We start from the raw sequence: 25,632 nt of genomic DNA on the forward strand, positions 1-25,632 counted from the left end.
CAATACAGCCCCTGGCACAGACCCGTGAGAAAGTCAGGAAGAGGGCCACAGCTACCTCCTCAATAGTGCTTGTCCCCAAAGCTCCTGCTGGTGACTCCACTCCATTCTTTTTTTTTTTTTTTAATTTATTTGACAGAGAGAAATCACAACTAGGCAGAGAGGCAGGCAGAGAGAGAGGAGGAAGCAGGCTCCCCGCTGAGCAGAGAGCCCAATGTGGGGCTCGATCCCAGGACCCTGGGATCATGACCTGAGCCGAAGGCAGAGGCTTCAACCCACTGAGCCACCCAGGCGCCCCGACTCCACTCCATTCTTATAGTCAGAACTGGGTCACAGGACCCCCAGCTGCAAGGGAATCTGGGTAAGAGAGTATTTTTAAGTGGAAACATTTCTTTGCCAACAAAATCAGAGTACTGTTGGTCAAGAGAGACTGACTGTTGGGTGGGCAGCAAACGGGGTCTGCTTCAGCTCCTGTATTATTCCTATGTGGGTGATGGATGGGTGGTTGGATGGATGGATGGATGGATGGACTGATAGATGATAGAATACCTATATTTTCTTATAAAAATTTATACTGTTTTATTAATATATCACAGTTTCCTTACGTGATTCACCAATCCTTGAAAACTAGTCAATGGGAAATAACATTTTTTGTCTAAATTGACATGTGTTGACCATCTTCTGCTACTGAATAAATTACATTCTGCTAAATCATCTGCTGCATTTTTTTAGTAGCAGAACGTTCTTTCAAACAAAAGCCCCATCTGTCACACAGATGAAGGCTGAGTCCCTCAGCCTTCGGCCACCAGTAAGGTGGCCGCCAGGAACCCTTTCTCTCCTCACTCCCGATAGCCCCTGAGGCGTTTCTGTGGAACTCGGTAGAGTCACGGGTTGTTGGACGAGATAGCCTTTCAGATCTTTCCAGCCCAAAAAGGCTGCTTTGAAACTGAGGGGCCCCGAGAGGGGCGTGAGACCTCGTGGGCTACGTGGTTCACTCTGCAGGCAAAACAGGTCATAAGATGAGTGGGAGGCAGGCCCGCAGGGGGCGGCTGCTGTGAGATGCTGGGTGTGCCCAGCACAGTACTGGGACCCTCACACTTACCCCTCTGCACCGAGGGTGTCTGGGTAACAGACCAGACATTCAGGCCCACAGGCCAGACTCGGTTTCTTCATCCCCTGGAGAGGCCAAATACCACCCACCTGAAGAAGTTATTTCCTAGGCCTCTAAGGATCTAAGAAGATGGGATGGCAGGGGCGCCTGGCTGTCTCTGTCATAGAGCATACGACTCTTGATCTCGGGGTTGTGAGTTCAAGACCCACATTGATTGCAGAGATTACTTAAAATCTTAAAAAAAAAAAAAAAAAAAAGGAAATGGTATGGCTGACTGTGTTTTCTAAAAGCTGAAACACTCACATGTAAGTGTCCTCTAGGAAGGAGCTGGGAGGGTGAGCTCAAGAGGCGCGTGGGGTAGGGGACAAGATGCTAGAAGGCATATGTTCACTGTCTCTGCTTTTCCAATATCTTAGGACCCACCTTCTGAGCCATCTTTGGAAGGACTCGGGTGGTCTGTCTGTCATAATGGAGGGAGAAAGAGAAGCGGGGGTGTTCTGGGGTGCGTTTGAGGATGGGATGAAAGGGGCCTGCTTGCCTGATGAGCAGCACAGGCTGTAAGTTTGAGCCTCCGCGCTGGTCAGGGCAGCGTGACCAGAGGGGAGTGTAACAGCAGCCAACAGTGTGGAGGGATTTCGGTGAAAATAGCCTTCACGAGGGCTACAGAGAGAGGCGGAACTGCATTTTAGTTCTTCCTAGAAGATTAGTCAAGTGCTGTCTCCTCCCCAGAAGCTGAAGGCCTCACAACTTCTCTGTCCTCCGACCCTGCTCCCCTTCCCATGGCCTCCCCTCTGCCCCCTCCGCCCACCCTCCCTAGCTGGCAGCCATCCCCACAGCACGGGGAGGCCCCTTTTTTCTTTTCCCTACCTCACACACTAGATTAACCCGAATAAGCTCTCAGCAAAAATCAAGGAATCAAAGATGTAATTCCAATTAAAAAAAAAATCTGGTTTGTTTTTATTGTTGTATAAGCCAACTTTTTAATTTTTATTTTCAAATAATTCTAGATTCACAAGAATTTGAAAAGATAATGTCAAGAGGTCCATAGCCCTTCCCTCGGTTTCCGTGGTGGCCCCGCTTTGCATGACCGGGCACCAGGTCACACAGGCAGCCTGCACTGGGACCATCCAGACTCTGGCCCCATTTCCCCAGTTGTACAGTCATGTCTTCCGTAAACCATTTGTCTCAATTGTGAACATAATCTAATCATATTACAGAACACTTGGAAAATAAAGGGGAGAAAAAAGTTCCTCCTGCTTCTGATATCCTGCCTCCCACTGTATGCATTTTAGTGTTCATTTCCTTCCGGTCTTGTGTGTACTTTTAGCCTAATGGAAAGCATCATTTATATGCAGTGTTATAACCTCTTATTAAATGTTTTTAAAAGCATTTTTTCATAACCTAGTCTTTAGCATTATAAATGGCCACTTAATATTTCAATGAATTTGCCATATTTCACTTATTTATTCCTCTCTTATCAGACACTTGATTATTCCAACTTTATAACAATTTTGTAAGAAACAACTTTGTTTATTTAACGTTTCCATATTTGGGGTTCTTTCACTAGGATTCAAACCCAAGGATGTGAACATTTTTATGACCCTCCTGATAGAAAACACCAGATTACTTCCTACAATAATTAGAAATGACCCAGCCTGCTGGGCCACTAACATTTCTGACTCCTGCCAGCCACGGGATCATTTCTTTAATGATCCTGTAATCATTGAAAGATGATACCTTTTAGTTGTAGTTTCTTCTTTTTTTTTTTAAAGAGTTTATTTATTTATTTGATACAGAGAGAGAGGGGGAAAGAGCACACAGGCAGGGGGAGCAGAAGAGGGAGAGGGAGAAGCAGGCTCTCTGCAGAGGAAGGAGCCCGATGTGGGGCTCCATCCTAGGACCCTGCAATCATGACCTGAGCCGAAGGCAGACGTTTAACGACTGAGCCACCCAGGCACCCCGAAAGTTGTAGTTTCTAATTACTTGTGAAATTGATCATTTTTTTCTTGTATTTATCAGTGATTTTTCTATTGTGTAACTTAGCTATTTGAATTCTTTGCTCAATCATCTATTGTTTTACTTTTTAATATGTGTAAGAGCTACTTATCTAATGACAATCTTAACCTTTCATCAGTTAAGTATGCGCAAATATTTCTTCCCAGTTGGTTATTTACCTGTTCATTTGGCTTATCTCTAATATATAAGTGGAAAATTTTTATGAAACCAAATCTGCCCATCTTTTTTCCCTTCTCACTTTCTAAAACTCAGTCTTCCCCGAGATGTGATTGTCACTGTATTCAAACTGTTTTCTTCTCCTCTTTTCCATGGCCTGATTTTTTTTTTTAATTTATACTGCTAAGTGGCCTAATGCAAACCTAAAGGAATTTTCCCCCAATTTCTGCTTATCTGAATAATCCGTGTCATGATCCTTCCTCATTTATTTGCAAAGCCTCTTATTACTATAGATCAATGTATTACATGTAGGAACTTCTTCAAGGTCAGCTCTCAAGTAGGTGATGTCTCCTCTTTCCTTCTGCCAGATTATGACGAACACGGGGAAGGCGAGGCGGAAAGGCCTGGCCTGTGTGCAGCAGAGTGCTGACGAGCCCCTGCGCCGGCCTGTCACCCCCGGCGGCCACAGGACCGGGTACCCAGTGTAAGTCCGGGCTAACAGAGGCGGGATTTCTTTTCTTAAGCTTTGTTTTAACTGCAGTGTAAGATGTTTGTCTTGAAAAACTCAAAATAAAACATTCACATTGGAAAGCATTTATCTCTTTATTATTTATCTCTCGGAGATTTTTGAGGGGAAAGACTTGTCTCCCTCACCCCTGGCTTGCTTCTTCCAAAAATGAAATGGTTGGATTTCAGGATCTCCAGGTACTTCCAGCCCTAGCCCAGAAGAAGCCAGGTGTCAGCCAATGTAGTTCAAAGGAAAGGACCAGAAGGAGCAGCGGTGGATCCACCCAACAGCCCCCCGGGTTGCTTTTGTTCTGCTGGGGTGGAGTGTCACAGATGAAGACACCAAATCCACTTATTTTTAGATAAACACACTCACTTTTTAAGGCAAATCTATGCATGTTTAGTGGCCTAGCTTTCTTCATTGCCTTGCTCCTACCCCACTGATGTGACCAAAATTGTAGTGGGGTTACCCAGATCCTCGGATCAACCTGAGGACCTAGGGACCTAGGGACCTAGATCCCTGTGGGCTCTTAGGGAGCCCCAGACCAGGCAGTCCAGCTGTCCAGAGAGAATGGCAGAGAGAAATGGGTACGAGCCGGGGAGTTATAGAGAGCAGGAGAAAAACCTACAGATAGTGGCCGTAGAATACTTCAGATGAAAAGGACGTATTTTACGGATTTATCCCCTATAGCCGGGCAGTTTGGTTGTTTCCAGTTTTACTCTATAGGAATAGCCAGGTGCCTGGGATACAGCTCCAAACAGAGCCTGGAAAGGGCTGCCCCCATGGAGCTCCTTGCATGGTTGCTAGGGAGGCCAAGCCCCCCTGCACCCAGAGATCCTGCCAAGTGCTGTTGCCCATTTGGGACTTGACCTATAAGTATTTGCAGGCCCACGCCGTGGACTGGTGGGTGATCTGTTTGATTTGGCTTCCAAACTAGTCATCCCGTGCTTCATATTTCAAGGTTCTTATTTTAAATTGCTAATATGCATTTTTCTCTTAAACTTTCTATCAGTATGTTTTAACTTAGCTTCCAGCTGTGAACATTTTGCCACCTCTGCAGCCTCTCTCAGTTTCCATCTTTATGTGCATGATGTATAATTTATACACTTAAACTTTGTTTTGCTGAACCGTTTGAAAGAAGGTTGCAGACCTGCGGCACACATCCCCTGAGGGCCAGGACATCCTGTACTTAACGGCGATATCACACCTAAGAGAATTAACATTCATGTAACTTTATATAGTATATCAGTATTCCCTAACTGTCCCCAAAATGTCCTTTATATCAGGTTTTCTGTTTGCTCGTTTGCTTTGGAATATAGCCAAGTGTCAACTACTAGTAAATCTAGTTTATATCTTTTTAAATGGAAGTGGTAACAGGAGCTGATAAAATTCATCTTGCTTAACGTGGAATAGAGGATGCCAAATCATCACCTTCAAAAATTATTTCAAGATTATCTTTTAAAGCTCTTGAAACCCAGAGAGACAACCATGACATAAGGCTATTTCGTTAGAAATAAGGATAAAGGGAATCTAATAAATATAAGATCTAACCAGTGGGCACCATCAATTCTGAGGTCAGGTGTTCTGCCTTGTGGAGAGGAAGAAGAGGACGTCTTTCCATGCCTGGAAGTGGTCCCTGCAAGGACTGAGAGGACCTCATTTTCCTGGAACTGGACCTTCCCAATTGCCCATGGCCGCTCGCTCCATTGGGCCAATTCTACAAACATTTCTATCGCTTCTGTGTGCCAGATGGCATGCTAATTGCTAGGGAAACTAGAATCAATGAGATGTGATTTCTGTCCCCAGAAGCACACAGAGCCAACCGCCTCCTGGGGGAGAGCCATCGTCAATGTCCTGTGGTCAGTGAATGGTGGCAGACTCTGGGTGCTCCCTGCTCTCGGCAGAAAGTCAACTTTCAGGATCTTTAGTTGTAAAGATCCTGTAAAAAGTGTCTGTGACTCCACACAGCCAGCCAGCTCTGATCATCTAGTGTTGCCAGGAGTGTTGACCGAGAATCTCAGGGATCTTGGAGACACTGACCACACACACCACGCACATTCGAGGTACTAGTACTTCTGGAGTTAGTAATCCTACTTCTAGGATTTGATGCTGAGAAGCAATCAGAAATTCACAGATATATATACATGGGCATTTATTGCAGTATTCATAAGAAATCTAAATGGGGACACCTGGGTGACTCAGTTGGCGAAGCATCCGCCCTTGATTACAACTGAGGTCATGATCTTAGGGTCATGAGATCGAGCCCCATGTTGGGCTCCACACTGCGCATGGAGCCTGCTTAAGATTCTCTCTCTCCCTCTCTCCCTCTGCCCCTCTCTAAAAAAATAAAGAAAACGTTACTCACTAAAAAAAAAGAATAAATGCCAAAAATAGGAGGCTGTTTACATAATTATATATTCATACAACACAGCATTGAAAATGATGTTTTTGAAGAATGTTTAATACATGAGGAGAGCCTCACAATATATTGCTAAGTGAAAAAGCAAATTTTTAAAAAGATTTTATTTATTTATTTGACAGAGATCACAAGTAGGCAGAGAAGCAAACAGAAAGAGAGAGAGGGGAAAGCAGGCTCCCCGCTGAGCAGAGAGCCCAATGTGGGGCTCCATCCCAGGACCCTGGGATCATGACCTAAGCCGAAGGCAGAGGCTTTAACCCACTGAGCCTCCCAGGTGCCCCGAAAAAGCTAATTATAAAACAGGATAGATCCAGCCTGCTGGTCACTTACAGTGATCCCAAGTTATTTTTTAAGGTACATATTTGCATTTTTTAAAAGGTTTTATTTATTTATTTGACAGAGAGACACAGCGAGAGAGGGAACACAAGCAGGGGGAGTAGGAGAGGGAGAAGCAGGCTCCCCACTGAGCAGGGAGTCCCATGGAGGCTTGATCCCAGGGTGAGCCAAGGCAGACGCTAAGGCCTGAGCCACCCAGGTGCCCCTAATTGCATTTTTTTTAAGTGAAAAGAGGGCATCTGGGTGGCTCAGTTGGTTGAGCAACGGCCTTCAGCTCAGGTCATGATCATTCTCCCTCAAATAAATAAATAAACCTTAAAAATAAATAAATAAATAAAGTGAAAAGATATCAGATGTTAATAGTGCTTGTGTTGTGTCTAGGTACTGGGAGGGCAGGACGTTCTAGATATAGTTCATATATTTTCCTAATTTTTCATGATAAACATTTACTGCTTTTTTAAAGATTTTATGTATTTATTTGACAGAGAGATCACAAGTAGGCAGAGAGGCAGGCAGAGAGAAGGGGAAGAAGGCTCCCTGCTGAGCAGAGAGCCCGATACGGGGCTCGATCCCAGGACCCTGGGATCATGACCCAAGCCGAAGGCAGAGGCTTTAACCCACTGAGCCTCCCAGGCACCCCTACTGCTTTTTTTAAATCAAGAAAAGAAAGGTTGAGGGGCGCCTGGTTGGCTCAGTCATTAGGCGTCTGTCTGCCTTTGGCCCAGACCATTATCCCAGGATCCTGGGATCAAACCCCACATCTGGCCCTGCTCAGTGGGAAGCCTGCTTCTCTCTCTCCCACTGCCCCTGCTTGTGTTCCCTCTCTCGCTGTGTCTCTCTGTCAAATAAATAAATAAAACCTTAAAAAAAGAAAAAAAAAAGATTGAAAATAAAAAGACGGTCACCTTGCACAGCTCAGGGCCCTCCCTCACCCCAGCATCCTATGTGCGTCCCCAACCCTCGCTCAGCCTATTTCCTCTGCAAACCGCACCCCCTCACCTCACCCCCTCTGTGGGTTCTGGATCCCTCTCCTCCACCCACTGTCCAAAATTGGCGCCATCATTTAACACCTCATTTCCTCCACCTTCACCCTCCCCTCCTACTACTTTCCTTCCCCAGGCCTTCCTTCAGACGGGCTCCCAGGTCCCCGGCCCCCCTTGGCCAGGGCCTCTCTGCCTGCTTCCCTGCCCCCTCCCTCCCTTCGTGGCCCATGCAGTGACCTCAAGTTCCTCCTGCCACAGCTATCCATGACCTTGCAGCTTCCTTTTTTTTTTTTAATTAAAATTCAATTAGCCAACATCTAGAACATCACTTGTCTCAGCTGTAGAGTTGAGTAACTCATCAGCTGCAGTTTCCAACCCTAGAGGATGCTCAGTGTCTCTCTCGTGGTTGTCACTGCCAACCCACCTCCTGGTCACCCTCCTACCCCCACACCCTGCTGTCATGTAGGCTTGGCCCCAAACTCCCCCTCTGCCAATTAAAATGCCCCATTTGTGGCTCCTACCCATCCCGCCTCTCCGCGGGTTTCCTTGCACACTGCTGACACCCAGATCTCACTCCTTTCTAGACTTGCCCCAAGCCCGAGGGGTGTCCCCACAACACCCAAGTCAGCGCTTCCTTGGGGAACACCACTGTCTTCTGAGCCCCCTGCTTCAGGGAATGGCATTAACACCCCCAAACACCCGATCCAGACTCCCACCCCATGACCCACCAACCCTCTCCCTCTGCTCTCCCTGCTCTGGCCTCCCCTCTGCCCTCCAGAGCCACATCTTCCCCCACAATGGTGCCCCCTCCACGCTCTGCTAGAATGAGGTTTCTAGCACATCACCATAGAATGGCATTTCGGTGACTCCTGTTTCCCTCAGGGATCAAATCTAACAAAACCCTGGCTGACAGTTGACCCTGTCAGTCGACCCCCTCCCCCCCCCACCTAGCCCCCCCACACCTCGGGCCTCAAAGCACCCCAGGACACCCTTTCCCCTCTAGCCCACAGTTTTTGTGGTGCCTTAAATCTTTCTGTAACAATGCAGCATTTTGTTTGTTTCCGCCTCTGTATCTGCCTCACGATGTTACTACCTCTGTTGGAAAATTTTCCCTCTTTTGGCCCCAGGCAGCTCTAGCTCAGAGCTCAGGACTGGCTGAAAGACACACACACACACACACACACACACACACACACACACCCTAAAGCCACACACACACACACACACACACACACACCCTTTCCTGCCCTTTAGGGTGGCTTAGCGTCATTTGTCTTTGCCACTGGAACTGACATTCAAGAACCGCCATCTCCTAGGGCCCAACCCTGGGCAGAGCGCCACAGGCCCGCCCCACCGTGTCTCCCACCAAGCCCTCGCTGGGCAGGTGGCTGGTGTCTCCTCGTTGAAGAGAAGCGAGTGCTGGGCCCATCTGGAGAGCCTTCCTCAGGATCTGCTGTCGAGGCTAAACGAGGAGCTACCGTCCATCCCGCCACCTCCCTGCTGGCCCAGGCCCCCTGTCTCCAGCTCCCGGTCTGGGGGTCTGGCACAATGAGGCGCCCAGTCCGTGTCTGCTGCGTGAATGGGTCTCCACCCACCCGGGTGCTGGCAGGTGTGTGGGCACCATTCAGCGGGTGATGTGGAGAGAAAGCTCCCGGGCCCAGGCCGGCCTAACTCTTCCTGTCATGGCTGACATGACATGTCATGTCTTTCTGACTGCATTCGTCCCTTCGCTCCTCTGCTCCAATCTCCGAGGAAAAACCAGAAGACTGGTGCCTTGAATTGTTTGGTTGAAATGTCATGTTCCCATGTCCCCTAAAGCCAGAAGATCTCGTTCAGGTGTTAGAAAGACATGAAGCCATATATCCCTGTAAAGGAATAGTAGCTAACAGGGTACTTTCTAATTTCTGCCAATTCCCTCAAATATGTTTAACGTCTGCTAGGAATTTCAGGTACTTCTACTTCCTTGTGTCTGTTTGTGATGCAGCTCAGTAGTCAGCAAATACCTCCTGGCTATCTGTATTTATTGCTGTTTCTCATTTTTTTTCCTCCAGACTGGAAGACTGTCCCATTTCTCCCCAGATGACCCAGCACTCCCGAAACGGTAGCCTCCCATCCCTGACTAGCGCCCGCCCTCCCGTCTACAATGGGGCTGAGCCCGGTGCTTCCGAGTCTGGCATCTCTGCTTCAGGTAAGAAACAGCGCAGGGGCTGGGAGGCAGCTGGGGGGCTGATGATGCCCAGAATCAGAATCAAAGGAAGCAGCAGCAGTTAGAGACCCAGAAAGGCCTCAGCCTCGCACCTGATCTCCCACTGCACTGCGTCACACAGGCCCACAGGCCCACAACCACACATGACCGCCGGCTTTTCCTCTCAAGCCCCTTGTCTCAGAGCACCATGTGTGCTGCGCACGTCCACAGATGAGTCTGACGAGATTTCTGCTCACAGAAAGCTGCGTTCGATGTGCAATTTCAAAGTAGTCATCTCAGAAAAACGGACATTCCTGGCCGAGACTTTGGTGCGTCCAGCGGTGGCGCTGAGGCAGTCGGCCACCTGTTCAAGGGCTGGCTGGTCTGAGACAGAAACATGCCAGGAGAAGCCAGGAGAAACGGCCGCAAGAGCCAAAACATTTTGACACATCTCTTTGAATTCCCCGGAGACTGATGGGGGATAAAAGGATTGTGTTAGATGCCAGAAAAAAATAGAGATGCTTTGAATCAGAAACGTACAAAGTATTTTTTTTAATTCACAAGAGGAAATTAAAAGGATATGAGCAGGCCAGATAAGGCTAATCTCCATTGAAAGAGGAAAAACAACAGAGGAGCAGGTCAGATTCCGGGATGAGAAACATCGAACTTCTATAATCTGCTCACTGTTGGATTCCAGCGCTTCCAAACCCGGTTCAAAGCAGAAGGCTGGTCACAGACCAGAGGACAGTCCAGTTGTTGAGTCTGGGGGACAGTCTCCTGGTTAGGCACAGTTTTAGAGGTTCACCAACTGGGCTCATGTGTTATTAGAGCTGTAAACATTAATATGCCTTCACTGAAGGGTGATTAGCTCCACCATCTGTCCAGAAATTTCTGCTGCCAGGATGGAAGTTTTAGGTGGTCTAACCACCTTTGCCGATTTAACCAAATGCCATTGAGTTAAAAGGTGATTTCAAGCTCTATAGGCCTGGACTTCCTTGCATTTAGGGTAATTTATTTATCAGGTACATCCTTGCTTTACCAAAGCAACCACCAGGACGGTCCTCCATCTGACACCAATTCTCAGTATGGTCCTGTGTTTTGGAAAGATTTAGCATGGATTACCTATAGCAGGGAGGCATTTGAGGTTGCCACAGATGGAGTAGCTGCGTGGCAACTGGTTTTCCTGGAGATGGTGATGTCATTGTGATTTTCAAAAACAATTCGTGGTAGCCCTGACAAAGTCAAGGCGCTGGCCAGTCCTGGTTCCTCACGTGAAAACAGTGAGCAGCCTTGGTGATCAGCGGTAGGCCCCAGTGCCTCTCCCTGAGGAGGTAGCAGCCCTCTACATGGGCCACCTGGAGGCAGGGCAGCTGCTTGGCCCAAGTCGCTGAACGCTGAGACCATATTCCCTATGTCCCCTCCTCCTGCATGTTCCTCTCTACTTAAGCCTGGCTGGGACCCTCTGCCCGACTCTGTCCATCAACTCCCCACCCTCCGCCACCTCAGTGGGCTCCAAACTAGCTGCCTTCAGTCCACCAGCCAGAAACCAGCCGTATTAACCTCTCTCCCCAGCCCTGCCCAGCCTGCACTCTGCCTCAGGCCAGCACTCCCTCTCCTCCCTCTCCCTTACAATCATTCTACTAGAGAAGCCCACCCTCTGGGTTAGTGGCTCTCCCTCGGTCACTTAGGAAGCCTTTCGGGAGCATTTCTGGAACAGATTCTGTTCCTCCTCCTACCTTCTTTCAGGCTTGGCCAGCTATGGCCGCCCCAGAACCAATGTGTCCCTGGCCAGTGTTTACCCTCCGCTCACCAACCCCCCAAGCCCATCTTGTTGCTGCTATCCCTCCCTCTTCTGATCCAGCCTCTACATGAGGATGGAAAGCAAGTAGGCTTGGGCTTACGTGCTTAGAATGCACATAAACAGGGTTGAGACTAGTTCTGAGGCTGCCTCTGGGCTCAGCAGATATAAGACAGCCCAGAGGAAGAAGACAGTGGTGGGCCAGGTGGCCTCGTTGTCTTCTGTGATATTCCCTCCCTGTCAAAAGCCTAGAGCTATGTGGCGCCTGGGTGGCTCAGTTGGCTGGGCCATTGCCTTCAGCTCAGGTCATAATCCCAGAATTATGGGATCAAGTCCCATGTCGGACTTCCCTTCCTCTGCAGGGAGCCTGCTTCTGCCTCTCCCTCTGCTTGGGCTCTCTCTGTCAAATAAATAAATAAAATCTTCAAAAAAAAAAAAAAAAAAAAGCCTAGAGCTGACTTCCTGCAGACCCTTCCATCCATATGGTCCTGCTTCTCTGGCCTTTTTTCCCACTTCTGTGCTCTCGCTCACCTGTCCCCCCATCCCAGTCTGGCCTCACCCAGCTACTCCTCAGAGGCCCCTCACATGTGACTTGCGACTGAGTCTGGCCCCCTGGCCTGCGCTGGTTCTGGGAACTCCTGCCCCACCCCAGACCCAGTGAGAAGCCGCCACAGTGGCCTCCAGCCCATTTGCTCAGGAAGCTCTTCACAACTCTGCGTTCGGTCAGTGTGAAGGTGAAATCTTGTGATGAGGAAACTGTGGGGCCCCCCAACCGCTTTATCAGTTGACCGCGGGGCCAGAAAGTACATTCTTTTTAAGCAGAGGACTTTAGCCCCACAGAGCCAAAAGGAACTAGTTTGCAAAAGGAAAAAGCCAAGAACGTGCCTTCGAATTTTCTAAGACACTGGCTTCAAGAAAGTCTCATTCCCCCATCAACCGGGGTATCTTGGATATCAAAGTCGCATGCTTTGTCAGTGGCCTGGACTGAAAATGCCCAGCCCTGTCAGAAATGGATCCACAGGTGAGGAAACAGTACACTTTGTCCCAGGAAGCCTCCAGGACGTGCACAGAGCTGCTGGGTCCCCCCCAGTCCCCGGCTTCCAGTGGTTGGGGTTCTAAAGGCCAGCACTGTGATGTTCAGTGGAGAGAGAGGGAAGGGGCATAGGGGATGACTACTCTTTGGAGACAGAACCGAAAAGATGTCAGAGGGTCTCAGGAGAGCTCAGCATAGCTCCTCCTCTCTCCTGCCAGGGGGCTTTCCCGCCCACCCCCTAACCTGGCCCTCTGCCCACACCCACCTGGGAAAGCTCCTGATCCTGGAGGACTGTCTGTCCCTGGCTCCATTCCCTGGCGTAGGATTTTCTCTGTATATAGCCCAGCACACAACCGTACACCTGAATGCTATCTCCTGGGTCCGATTAGAAGCCCATGGAGCATAGAGCACAGACAAGCAGGCCAGTGTCCACTAGACATCGGGTGAGAGAAGTCTCCATTTCCAGTTCCAGTCCCAGCTCGAGGAGGAGACTGTCGGTATGGTTTGTAATTAAAGCCACCCATTGAGTTCCATCCTGGAAACAGATTCCCTATTCCAGTAAGACCGTTACCTGGGAGTCCAAGCTGCAAAGAGGAAAGATTATATTTAAGATAAAATAGAGGCCACGTTGCAAAGGAACCAGGGAGATTTTTAAACGAAAGAGCGGAAAGGAGCTTGGATTAAGGAAGCAGCAAATCTGGACTTCAGTCACAGAATGGTTCTGGCATGGCATGGACCCCTTTGGCTGGTTAAAGAGAAGAGAAGTGGGGCCAGAGAGAAGGGGGTCATGGCATTTGAAATCCAAAAGAGGCTTTCGGCAGAGCTCCCTCACAGTGTCATCAGGGACTTCTCTGTCACTCCCCTGTGAAGGTCTACAGGATGACCCCGTCCTTGGCCTTGAAGTCTGTAGGATCCCTGCTGGGAATAAGGGCTGTTCCTGCCCCTGTGGGTGGGCTGAGGGATTCAGGCCTGAAGAGGCCTGGGGCAGCTCAGGGGGAAAAGAGCCCCACCCCTGGGGTTGCTGAATTAGGCAGATAAAAATACAGGACACCCCAGGGGAACCTGGGTGGCTCCATTGGTTAAGCATCTGACTCTGGATCTCAGCACAGGTGTTGATCTTGGAGTTGTGCGTCTGAGAGGCCGGGGCGGGGGGGGGGGGGGGGGGGGGGGGGGTGTCAGGAGAAGCAACAGGGCCAGAGGTCTCAGCTTCCTGGTGCTGGTGTGCTCCAGCCAGACCACTCATGCTGCACCGCCAAGTTATAAGTCCACCAAGTGGCCCCCTGGAAAGTTCTCAGGCTGTGCAAGGAAGCAAGTCCTCATCCGTAAGCTCCAGGGAGCTATCAGGGGCTAGCCTGGGCACGTGCTTTTCTTAGTGTTTTGGTCTAGCCCAGTAAGGAACATCCTCAAAGAGGTTCCAGAAGCAGAGTTGACTGACCTCTCTCTCCTCCTCCAGCCACCACAGACATCAGGCCAGGAGAATGGTTGCCAGCAGGACCTCAGGGAGAGGTTCACCTGTCCTCTGCAGAAGTCCCCAGCCAGGCCCCAGGCCGTGGAGCGACCACCAGGTAAAGATGGGGGTTGTCCTGGGAGGGCTCCTCTCTGGTCCAGCCTCTGACTTTGATTGCAAAGGAGTATTTCTCCGGGGCCTGAAGCCCTGCGGGGGGGGGGGGGGGGGGGGGGGGTGAGGTCACCACACCTGTTAACCTCAGAGCCCAAGGGGAGGCACCTGCCCCCTGGGTATTACCAGTTTTCAGACAGAAAGGAGAAGAAACTCATAAACATGCCCAAGGGACTTGTTTTAAGAACTGCAGGCTGAACACATTCATGGGGACGAATGATTTGGAGTGACCTGTGAGCAGGGTCCGATCCCAACTGTTTGCTTTTGGAGAAGGTGGGATAGAGGGGAAAGACAGCGAACAGGATTAGTGAAATGGTTTTGCTCCGATGTCACCCTCCTAAACGAGAAACTGGATCCCACATGGGAAAAAAGGTGTTTTCTCTTCCTCTGCACCAAATGAATGTGGCCTGGCCTCGGAAGGTCACTTGGGGTTTTCTTTAGGAGCTAGGAAGTCTGGGTCTCCTTTCGGATCTGAGGCAGACTGCTCAGAGAGAGGGGCCTAGCCCTGGTGTCAGACCCAAGCCCAGGGCTAGGCTCCCCAACTGCCCCTGCCACTTCCTCCTGGCCACGCGGTGTCCTGCCGCCGGAGTCCTTCCAAGATGGCGAAGCCAACCTCCTGCACAAAAGCCCTGGACCCTAGCCGGTTTCCCATGGTGACACGCTCAGAGTCCCTGAATTAGAGGGGTTTTGCCATGGTGACTGGCCAGGCCTCCTGTGCCTCCACCTTTCTGTAGAACTGGCAAGTGTTGGCACAAGTGTGTCTGCGGTGAGCAGGACCCTGGCCGCTGGGGTGATGGCTGACCTTGGCCCCACCTGGAGCGCTGTGGGGCTAAAGGGCCGCCTCCCAGACCCCTGACACCTGCAGCTCTTTCCCCCCGGGTGTGCAGGACCCAATGGAACCTGCCCACGGGGCCTCTCCTAACTCAGGCCTGGCCGCCCTCCTTGCGGACTCCGCGGGGGGAAGCCACAGAAACAGCAGTTCCTGCTGAGTTTCAAGCCGCAGGAGCCCCTAGCTGCCAAGGCCACCCGGGACAGGCAGAAGGCCTAGCAGAGCCGGCTCCCACAGGGCAGCAAGTCTGAGAGGGGGATGCAGCTGCTCCCACTCTCCCAGCAGGCAGCACCCCCGGCCTGCCTTTCCCACGAGGCTAGGCAGAGACACTGCTTACCAAGGCAGTCGAAGGTCCCAGGGGGCAGCAGAGCTCTGTGGGGTGGAGCCAGAGGACTTTGGGACCTGGACTGGGGTGGGGGGCCCCCTGACCAGCTGGGGACCCAGGGAGCCACCATCCCCACCTGGCAGAATGGCTAAAGCTGTGCCCCGGGATTGGAAGTGCCCGAGGCCCACAGGCTGGCCCACAGGTCAAGGGTTCTCTGGCTCTTGGCACCCTCCTGAAGTGGGGGGTTTAAAAGGAGAGACCTCGGAGGGCTGGGCCAGAGCTGAGGCTGGGCCCCTGCGGCGCTTGCCCTCTGAGCCCGGATCGGGACCTAGAAACAGTCCCCCGTCTCAGCCAGGCCACACCTGCCCTCCCACCGCGAGCACCGGGTCTGTGGCCTTCCTGAAAGGCAGAATTCATTTCTGAGGCTTACTAGAGACAGTCCTCTCCCCCCAGAGCAAGTGTTTTCAGAGCAGGGGACCCCCAAAGGCTCTCCTGAGAAATATTCCCCCTGCTGACACCAAGTGGAGTGACCCAGTTGGCCCTCCAAGGTCCTGCTGGCACAAATCCCCCGTGGGCTTCTGTCCGTGGGTGCTCTTGCCCTAATGGCTGTCATGTGAATTCAACTCTTATTTTTAGTCTGGAAGGAGCGCGAGTGAGTTCTGTTTGAGGAAGAGGAGGATGGAAAGGGGGAGAAGTAGAGAGCTGGTCCACCCACCTTGCTTCCCCTCTGGCTATGTGACCACTGCCACACTCTCTCCCCACCCCCAGCCTCCTCCCCCCTCGCCCGCTGCCCCAGGTCTCGGCTAAGCACCCCTTCCTCCCTCCTGACCCAAGTCCAGTCACACAGCCCCCTTCCCTCCCCAGTCCTTGAGTGTCTCCCACTGTCCTGAAAGACAAGGGCCATGGGGAAGGTGTCTGTCCCTTTGTCCCCACCTGGCACCAAGCAGGTTCTCAAAATCTCTGGTGGATGAATCAGGAGAAAGGGAGAGAGAATGGCCCTGTGCGTGGCTTGAGTGGGGGACGTTTGTCCCTCCGCTTTCCCCAGCTCCTCTCTCTCTTTGTCCTTAGAGTGAGGACAGCCCCTTGCCCCAAAAGACGAGCCAGTGGGTGGGCGCTGCTTGACTGCCCATTTCCCATGGAAGGCCCTGGAGCTGCGGGTGTGGGGAAATGGTAGGTTGAACCATACTCTCATTGTTTAACCCCAGAGAGGATGTGGCTTAAAGACAACTGAAGCTCCAGCTCCACTGCACTGGCTTCCAGCCACTGGTCTTGTTGGGAAATTGCCTTCCTAAAAGGCAGAGGGTAAAAGCTTCAGGCCCCTTGAGCTCACTGCCTCCGTCCCCTTCCATACACCCAAATGTTCCTGTTCCCACGTTCCCTGTCTGCTTCTCAGAGTCCTTACCATCGAGTAGCTCGGGAACCATCATGTTAAGCAGGGCCCTGCAGAGAGGAGCCCGCCCGACCGGCTGGCAGGCATTGGCCCTCTGTCCCAGGGAGCCATGGGGGAGCAGGTTCCCCGATCCAGGCCCGGTCCCAGCTCCGAAACAGACAGGGACAGAGTTCCCGTCGTGCCACTGACAGGAAATGACTCTTCGGCAAGTATTACGGCTTTTAGAACGTGAAGAAGAGAGATTTTTACATACATCGAGGTATGCTTTATTCCCCCGCATTTGTCCCCAGAGGGCATGCGGCAGCTGTGAGGACCCCTCCAGTGCCTCCCACTAAAAGAAACTGGAAACTGAGAACAAGCAAGTCGGGGGAATGAGGACGGGAGCCCTGTGTGTTCACGTGCACACATACATGTGTGCACACTCACACACATGTGAATTGTTGGCCGGTGTGTGCATTTGCCTTCATCCGGTGTCCCCCATGCCTCACAGCTTTCTGGGCTCTGGTGTAGCGTGGACAGAATCTCCATGGCTGTGACCGAGACCCCTTGGCGAGCCCCGATGAGCAGTCCACTGAGGGGACCCTAGAGCACACGCCATCTGTACCTTCCTCCAGACAATGGTCCCAGAGAGCTGAAGGGACCCCTGCCCTGGGGAACGCTCAGCTGGGAGATGATGACTCAGCAGCATTCCAAACACAAGTACAGATTAAATATCTCCAGAAGCCTCTGATTGCTCTTCCCCTCCACACAATGCTCCCATTGATGAGCTGAGATCATCTCCATGGGCCCTGCCTCTCTAATAAATAATTTGTCTATCTTGCAGGCCACCTCCCAGTTTACCCATACCGTGAAGTTTACCTACTATTCAGCACCATTATTCCCACTGCAATTGACTTTCCCCCGTCACAGGTCATTGCCATCCTGAATCTCCTGTCCACGTGCTTTTCCTGCCCTTCCCTAATCCGGCCTCATCTCCTCCTAAACCATCACCATTTCCTGGCTCTGGCTCCCTGCTGCTCAGACTGCTGAGCTCACCCTTTGAGGGGCCTGGGGGCCTGGAGGCCACACTGACCAGCCCCCCCCACCCCACCTCCCACGGTCCTCACCCCTGCAGGAGTCAGGAGCAGTGACCAGCACCTCAGTCAATAGCACCACCTGCTGTAGCAGCCCTGCACATGGTTTGGGCTCCACCAAGCCAAGGAGGGGCTCTTTGGTGCCCTCCAGCCCCAGAGAAGGAGCCAGAAGGAGCCCCTGTCTGAGAGTGCTTTTCTCCCAGCAGCAAGGCTACCATGGCCAAACAAAGGTCATGCCCAGGACCAAGAAGAGGCTGACTTTGAAGGTGTATTAGTCAGGGTTCTCCAGAGAAAGAGAACCAACAGGGTGGGAGTGGGCTGGAGGGGGTGGTTGTAAGGATTTGGCTCACATGATAGTAGACACTTGGCCAGTCCAAACTCCACAGGGTAATAAGCCCACAAGCTAGAGCCCCAGGGAAGAGTTGCAATTGGAGTCCAAAGGCCGTCTGCAGGCACCATTCCTTTCTACTCAGAGAAGATGGGTCCTTGGCTCTTCGTGCCTTCAACTGATTAGATGAGACCCACCCTACACTGTGGTGGACAATGTACTGTGCTCAAGATCCACCTATTTAAATGTTAATCTCATCCAAAAAACCCCTGCCCAGAAGTATCCAGAATCACGTTTGACCAAAAATTTAGGCACCGTGGCCCAGCAAAGTTGATTCATAAAATGAACACACATGTAAGAGTTTTCATAACACATCGCCAAACCGCTCTCCCAAAGGATGGAGCCCTGTTCTGGTTGCCTGGGGGTCGGAGATTATAGATTCCTAGCCCTGCGACCCATACCTTTTCTCCCTTCACTTCTTGCCCACTCACCTCAGCGTCCTCCATCCCCGCAAGCGGACCTTTCTGCCCCTTGACTCTAAGGCCCCATGCAGTGAAGCTGCCCAACCGTCCAGGGCCTTCCCAACTAGCTCTTTCGAATCTGGCCTCCCTGTCCCATGACTCTGTGATGGACATCACTGGAGACCCAAGGCTACCACCCACGGCCAGGAATAGCTGCCAGTGCTCCCTGAGTAGTCTGTACTAGACTCTCATAGTGATTCCTTCTTGAAATGTAAGAGGGCTGCGTTTTTAACTGACTGAGCCACTCAGGCGACCCCAATAAGTCTAATTTTTAAATGGTCAAGATGGTAATTTTTTTTCTCTTGGAATTACTTTATTTTTTAATTTTTTAAATTTAAATCCAATTAATTAACATATAGCATATTACTAATTTCAGAGGTAGAGTTCAGTAATTCATCAGTGGCATAGAACACCCAGTGCTCATTCCATCATGTGCCCTCCTTAATGTCCATCACCCAGTTATCCCACACTCCCACCCCTTCCCTTCCAGCAGCCCTCAGTTTGTTTCCTATGATTAAGAGTCTCTTGTGGTTTGTGTCCCTCTCTGATTTCGTCTTATTTTACTTTCCCCCTCCCTTCCCCTGTTTTGTTTCTTAAGGGCCATGTACAAGTAATAATCAACTGCTATAACAAAAATTAAAACATCAAAATTAGAATAACAAAAGAGGGGCGAAAAGTCATTTGAACCACATGATATTAAAAGAAAACTACCTTGGGGCACCTGGCTGGCTCAGTCAGTAGAGCACACGTCTCTTGATCCTGGGCTGGTGAGTTCAAGCCCCACACTGGGCTTAGAGCTTACTTACTCATATACATACATACGCACATTTTTTTAAATAAAGAAAAAATCATTTTAAACTTTAATAAAATGCTGTAGGGTTTAATCTCCCATATCATTTTTCTTTTCTTTTTTTAAAAGATTTTATTTATTTATTAGAGTGTGAAAGAGAGCACTAGCAGGGGGACGAGTATCCTTTTCAATCTGGTATCAAAGATTTCTTGCCTAGGGCCGCCTGGGTGCCTCAGTTAAGTAGCCACTCTAGATTTCGACTCAGGTCATGATCTCAGGGTCCTGGCATTGAGCCCCATGTTGGGCTCCACACTCAGCAGGAATCTGCTTCAGGATTCTCCCTCTCCCTCAGTTTCTGCCCTCTCCCCCAGCCTGCTGCTCACTCTCTCTCTCTAAAATAAATAAATCTTTTTTTTTTAAATTTTATTTATTCATTTGAGAGAGAGAGACAGAAAAAGCATGAGTAGGTGGAGGGGCAGAGGGAGAAGCAGACTCCCCACTGAGCAGAAAGTCCAACTCAGGACTCAATCCGAGGACCTTGGGATCATGACCCAAGCTGAAGGAAGAGACTTAACCATCTGAGCCACTCAGACACCCTTAAAATAAATAAATCTTTAAAAAAAAAATAAATAAGAGATGCCTGACTGGCTCAGCTCAGCAGACCCGAGCGTCTGCCCTCGGCTCGGGTCATGATCCCAGGGTCCTGGGATTGAGCCCCACATTGGGCTTCCTGGTCAGCGGGGAGCCTGCTTCTCCCTCTCTGCCGCTCCCCCTGCTTGTGTTCATTCTCTCTCTCTCTGTCAAATAAATAAAATATTTTTAAAATAAATAAATAATCAACTTATTTTTTTTAAAAAAAGGGATTTCCTACTTAAAGTATGGGCACTTTTTAATGCCACTTTTCTCCTAAATTTGAATTTGGAAATTTTTCAGATGTTTAAGTTTTATTTTTCTAATGATTAAAATATTCTCCCTGTAAAAAAAGAAGGGAGGGAGGAAAGGAGGGAAAGAAGGATGGAAGGAAAGGGCATATGGAAATATAGAATTGATTCAAATAAGAAATTCCAGTTTTGGGGCACCTGGGTGGCTCAGTGGGTTAAAGCCTCTGCCTTCAGCTCAGGTCATGATTCCAGGGTCCTGGGATCGAGCCCCACATCCGGCTCTCTGCTCAGCAGGGAGCCTGCTTCCCCCTCTCTCTGCCTGCCTCTCTACCTACTTGTGATCTCTGTCAAATAAATAAATAAAATCTTTAGTTTCCTTCCAGGTCCCACTCCCCAGAGCCAAAACCCCCATTTAGGGGTCCCGCAATTGACCTCAGCACAGCCTCCCTTGCAGAATCATCACAGCTATTTGAGAGACAGGTGGGGAAACAGAGGCTCTCCAAAGGTAGGCATACTTGCCTACGTTCAGTCACCAGCTGGAGAGTCGCAGAGCAGGACTGAGGGTCTGGGCCCTCCCAGAGAGAACACCCCCTGCCCCCCACACCTGCCTCCACTTCCCACTCTGTGTGTGCACACACACGCACAGGCACGCTCCCCCACCATTCACCAAGGGGGGCCTGACTCACTCTCCTAGGTCAACAGCTGTTTGGCTGCACACCAACTGTGTGAAGCCCACGGACTAAGGGACCTGCTTAGGGCAGGGGAGACGGACCTGCCATGGACAGAGCACATGCCCAGCTGCTAGCTGAGCCGATGTGTCCAATGAATGTGTCCATTCACTGGGGATGGCAACCCCGGTCTTTGGAGTTACAGTCAGGAAAATGGGCGTGTAGATAGCAGGGACCCCAGAAGTCGAGGTGGGAGCAAGGTGTAGACAGCTCCATGACAGCCAGACAGCAAAGGGCTGGGCAGGGTGGATCCCACAGAGCCAGGCCCCCCTCCTAGGACTTCTTGTCTAACAGCGCTGAGCTGAGGGTGCCAGCTCCAAGACTAGCCCACCACATCTCTGGGAGGCTGCCCTTCGGGGCTGGCAGCCCAGTGGTACATGGAGAAGGGCTGGCTAGGAGATCCCACTGGGCTCAGATGTTGGCCTCACAACCTGCGCATTATGCGTGTGGCCTTGGGAAAGTTCACAAACTTGGGGCCTCAGTTTCTCCATCTGAAAAATAGGGAAGTAATGCCTGCCCCCACCACCCACAGGAATGTTTGGGGGCTAAATGTCACCCTCTTTTCGTGGCCTTCCCTGGCCACCACATTTAAAGTTAGTTTTCTATTGCTGCTGTAACAGATGACCTCAAGCATAGAAACCTGAACACACAAAGGTATGGCCTCACAGTCCTGTCAGTCAGAAGCCCCACACCGCTCTCATGGGGCTGGAATAGAAGTGTGCACAGGACACACAGCTTCCCGAGTTCCATGGGAGAATCTCTTTTCTGCCTTTTCCGGCTTCTGGAGCCATCTGCCTTCTTTGACTCCCGGCCCCTTCCACCGTCTTCAAAGCCGGGCAGGCTGACATCTCTGTGCCCTTCTTCCAGTCATACTTCCTTCTCTCTCTTCTTCTGCCCCCCTCCCACTTTTTCTTTTTATGATTTTATTTGTCAGAGATGGGGAGAGAGAGCACAAGGAGGGGGAGTGGCAGGCAGGGGGGCAAGGGGCTCCCCACTGAGCAAGGAGCCCGATGTGGAACTCAATCCCAGGACCCTGGGATCATGACCTGAGCCGAAGGCAGACGCTTTACCAACTGAGCCACCCAGGTGGCCCTCCCTCTCCCACTTTTAAGGACCCTTCTGGTTTCTGTGGGCTCACCCTGATAGTCTAGAATAATCCCCTGTGGCAAAGTCAGAAGATTTGCAACCTCTGTTCCACCACAGTTACATTCTCCTTTGTCATAAAAGGTCCCAAGGAATAGGACAGAATGGGGGACAGTTACTCTGCCGGCCACACCTTCCCCGGCCATCCTACCTCACAATTCAAGAATCCCCCAGGCTGGGCGCCTGGGTGGCTCAGTGGGTTAAGCCTCTGCCTTCAGCTCAGGTCATGATCTCAGGGTCCGGGGATCGAGTCCCACATCTGGCTCTCGGCTCAGTGGGGAGCCTGCTTCCCTCTCTTTCTCTGCCTGCCTCTCTGCCTACTTGTCATCTCTATCTGTCAAATAAATAAATAAAATCTTAAGAAGAAAAAAAAAAAAAAAAGAATCCCCCAGGCTCCCCGTCCCCCTTCTCGGCTTCATCTCCTCCTTAGCCTTTAATTCCTTTTTTTTTAAATCTTCTTCCTCCTGTAGAGTGTGTGTTCTGTGGGGGCAGGGATGTATGCCGCCGGGTGCCCTGCCCTACCCCACCCCTACCCGTGCCCAGGGCCGTGCCTGCCTGGCCTCTTTGTGCTCAGACGGGGAGTTCCTTCCTTCCTTCTGCGACTCCCCTAAGTATGCAGTAGCCGTGACTGTAGACTGTGCGTTTCTTTCCAGGGAATTTACATCAGCCTTTCCCTGCGAGCCCCGGACCCCCAGCACCCCGGCAATCCTGGACCTGAACCCACCCAAGGCCAAGGCATCCACTCTGGCCCCTCGGTTCTCTCCCTGCGGCCCCCAGCAGGCCAGCCGCCCTGGCTCCGTGTTGTCCTCCACAAGGGGCCCACAGAGTAAGTCAGACCAGAGGGAAGGGCGCTGTGTTTGTCTGGGCCCCGCAGGCCAAAGGGAAAGCCAGGGCCCTCGCCAGTGTCTCCTCCTGCCCTAGAAACCAGTTCTTCACTCATCTTCCCATGTATGCCATTGCCATGGGCCTTGGGGGCTCACACACAGCCCGGCAGACAGGTACCATCTGAGCAGTGTTGCTCAGAGAGAAGACTCCCCCGACCTCTGCGGAACTCGTGTGGCTGCCCCTGGAACCTGGACCTGCCTTCTGGTGGGGGGCAGCCGACAGCTACTCAGGCAGCCTGGAAACCAAACCAGAGCAGGTGCCTTTGAGGCGGGGCCACCCCAGTGACTGAGGGTAGGGGGGCCCTGGGGGCCTCCCTCCTGCCATTTTGGACACTGGAGAGACCACTTCCTCTCTCTATCACCTCCTAGCCTGGGCCAGTTGGCCACCCCCTCCACTCCCCAGCCGAGCCTGGACCTTTCTAAAGAGTCTTAACTAAAAATAAGGGAGGGAGGCCTGGCTGGTGCAGTCAGAGGAGAACGCGACCCTTGATCTCAGGGTCATAGGTTCGAGCCCCAGGCTGGGTGTAGCGATTACTTAAAAATAAAATGTTAAAAAAAAAAAAGAGGGGCACCTGGGTGGCTCAGTGGTTTAAGCCTCTGCCTTCAGCTCAGGTCATGATCTCAGGGTCCTGGGATCGAGCCCCGCATCGGGCTCTCTGCTCAGTGAGGAGCCTGTTTCTCCCTCTCTCTCTGCCTGCCTCTCTGCCTACTTGTGACCTCTCTCTCTGTCAAATAAATAAATTAAATTAAATTTAAAAAGATACATAAATAAAAGAAATCAAAATAAAGGAAAACAAAAGCGAAAAAGAGGATGTCAAGCAACAGAAAATCTGTCACACTCAGGATTTCTGCCACTGTACCGCCCCCCATTCTCCCTGACCCCATCATTTCCTGCCGGAGCCCCGGGGAACTCTGGTCAACCCAAGACCTGCTGGGCTAGCCATGTGGTTAATGGGCCGTGGCTGGAAAGCCGGCCCAACCCTCCCTCTTCTCCGGCGCCTCTCTAGGGGTTAACACGGAGCCAAGCCCCTTCCCCCGCTACCCCCCACACCGGGTCCCCAGCAGCCATGCAGTTCCTGCTGCTGCTTCACACAGGCCGAAGGAAACACCCGCAGGTGCCGAGATGCTGAGAGCGCATGGCCAGAGAGAGGTGGCCGGGCCCGGCCCTGGCGGGCAGTAACCGCAGCAGCAACAGCTGGGACCCTGCGGGCTCCTCCGGGCCCTGCCCGAGCCTGATAGCTCAGCTAGCAGCAGACCCGTGTCCCGTGGCCTCGACAAACAACAAAACCATTGCCCGCAAACTCAGCGAGTACCCCCCACCAAGCTGCCTGCTTCCTGGGAGGAAAGAGCATGGCCACGTGAGGCATGCCCCGGCCGCAGAGCAGGTGACCTGGGGGAAGGGAGGGTTCTCTGTATTCTGTCTGCACAGAGCCAGCTGAAAGAAGGGCCTATACGAGACAGAGGGGACTCTGTGCAGATGCCGCCTCCGTGCTGGCAGCTGGCGCTGGCTTTTCTTCTCCAGGGAGCCCATCTTACAGGAAGTGAGGACAGTTCCTTCCCCAGTGTCACCATCCCGTTGCCTGAGCAACAGCCAGCTTCCCCCTCTGGCCCAGCGGGCTGCTGCAGGTGACAGATGTGGAGAGACGGTGGTCCATGAGCCCCCAGGTGGCTTCGGGAGCTGAGGCGAGGCTGGCTGTCCCGGCAGCCCCCCTACGGCTCCTGTTGCTGCCCTTCTCAGGTTGTCCCCTCACGCACAGAGGAATGTGGCTGGGTAGGCAGCGCGAACCCCACCAGTGAACTCTTCACCTCAGGAGTCTGTGCAGAGGAGCGGGGGGGTGGGGGGTGCCTGAAAACCCAGCCAGGGAAGGCGGGGGCAGGACTCGGCCTCTTTGAAACCAGCACTCCTCCCTCCGGCCAGCTGGGAGAAAAACTGTGGGGACTTAGAACAAGGGACACCCATCCTCAAGCCATATTCCTGAGCACCAGATCTGATGTTCTCGTCCTCTTCTGAAATCTGGTAAGACTATGATCTAGTCCCAGATACAGCTTGGAAGCCACAGCCGCTCTCGATCTTCTGCACACGTGTTTTAAAGGCCTCCTAGGGCTGACCGCGTAACCCGCCCTCCTCTTGTAAGATTGTAAACACAAGAAGTTCCGATGGCAAAATGACTGGTCCCCGCTGGGGAGGATTGTGCTGGCCCTTTGCGGAGGGTGACGTCAGAGCCCGTGTCTGAGGACAGAGCCAGCAATGTCACCCAAGCGAGGAGCAGGATCTGACCTCTCCTAAAATAGGAGTATTGAAATAAAACTATCAATATTTAGATGGTACTTGTGTGTGGTATGGGGTGTGTGTGTGTGTGTGTGTGTGTGTGTGTGTGTGTGTGTGTGAATTAATTGGGTATTATCCCCCAGGCACTCCATCTGCCCTGACTATGCCCTTAGTGAAGACATCTTTGTGGTCCAACAGGACAAAAATAGAAGATAAGCATTGCATTTTCCAGTGGCCTCCTCGCTCCTCAAAAAAGCCAGCAGAGGGGGTAAACCGAAGAACATTAGGGCAGGCAAGTGGCCGGTTCACCC

The 25,632-nt window shown here is 51.6% G+C and overlaps 1 protein-coding gene across 4 annotated transcripts in view; it reads left to right on the top strand.

Moving 5' to 3' along the window:
• Positions 1 to 23,607, top strand: part of ARMC9 (armadillo repeat containing 9) — a 158,768-nt gene extending 135,161 nt beyond the window's left edge. For 3 of the 4 annotated variants that reach the window (XM_046019594.1, XM_046019592.1, XM_046019595.1), the window contains 4 exons: positions 3,649 to 3,764; positions 9,578 to 9,714; positions 13,996 to 14,107; positions 22,822 to 23,607. In XM_046019594.1, coding sequence (XP_045875550.1) covers positions 3,649 to 3,764; positions 9,578 to 9,714; positions 13,996 to 14,107; positions 22,822 to 23,089 — 633 coding nt within the window. In that variant the 3' untranslated portion in view covers positions 23,090 to 23,607. Of the gene's footprint in view, positions 1 to 3,648; positions 3,769 to 9,577; positions 9,715 to 13,995; positions 14,108 to 22,821 lie in introns of those variants that run through there. The other variant, XM_046019596.1, reaches the window with a different exon arrangement.
• The last annotated feature ends 2,025 nt before the right edge of the window (positions 23,608 to 25,632 follow it).

The sequence above is a fragment of the Meles meles genome, chromosome 9, assembly GCF_922984935.1.
Source record: "Meles meles chromosome 9, mMelMel3.1 paternal haplotype, whole genome shotgun sequence".
Taxonomy (NCBI): domain Eukaryota; kingdom Metazoa; phylum Chordata; class Mammalia; order Carnivora; family Mustelidae; genus Meles; species Meles meles.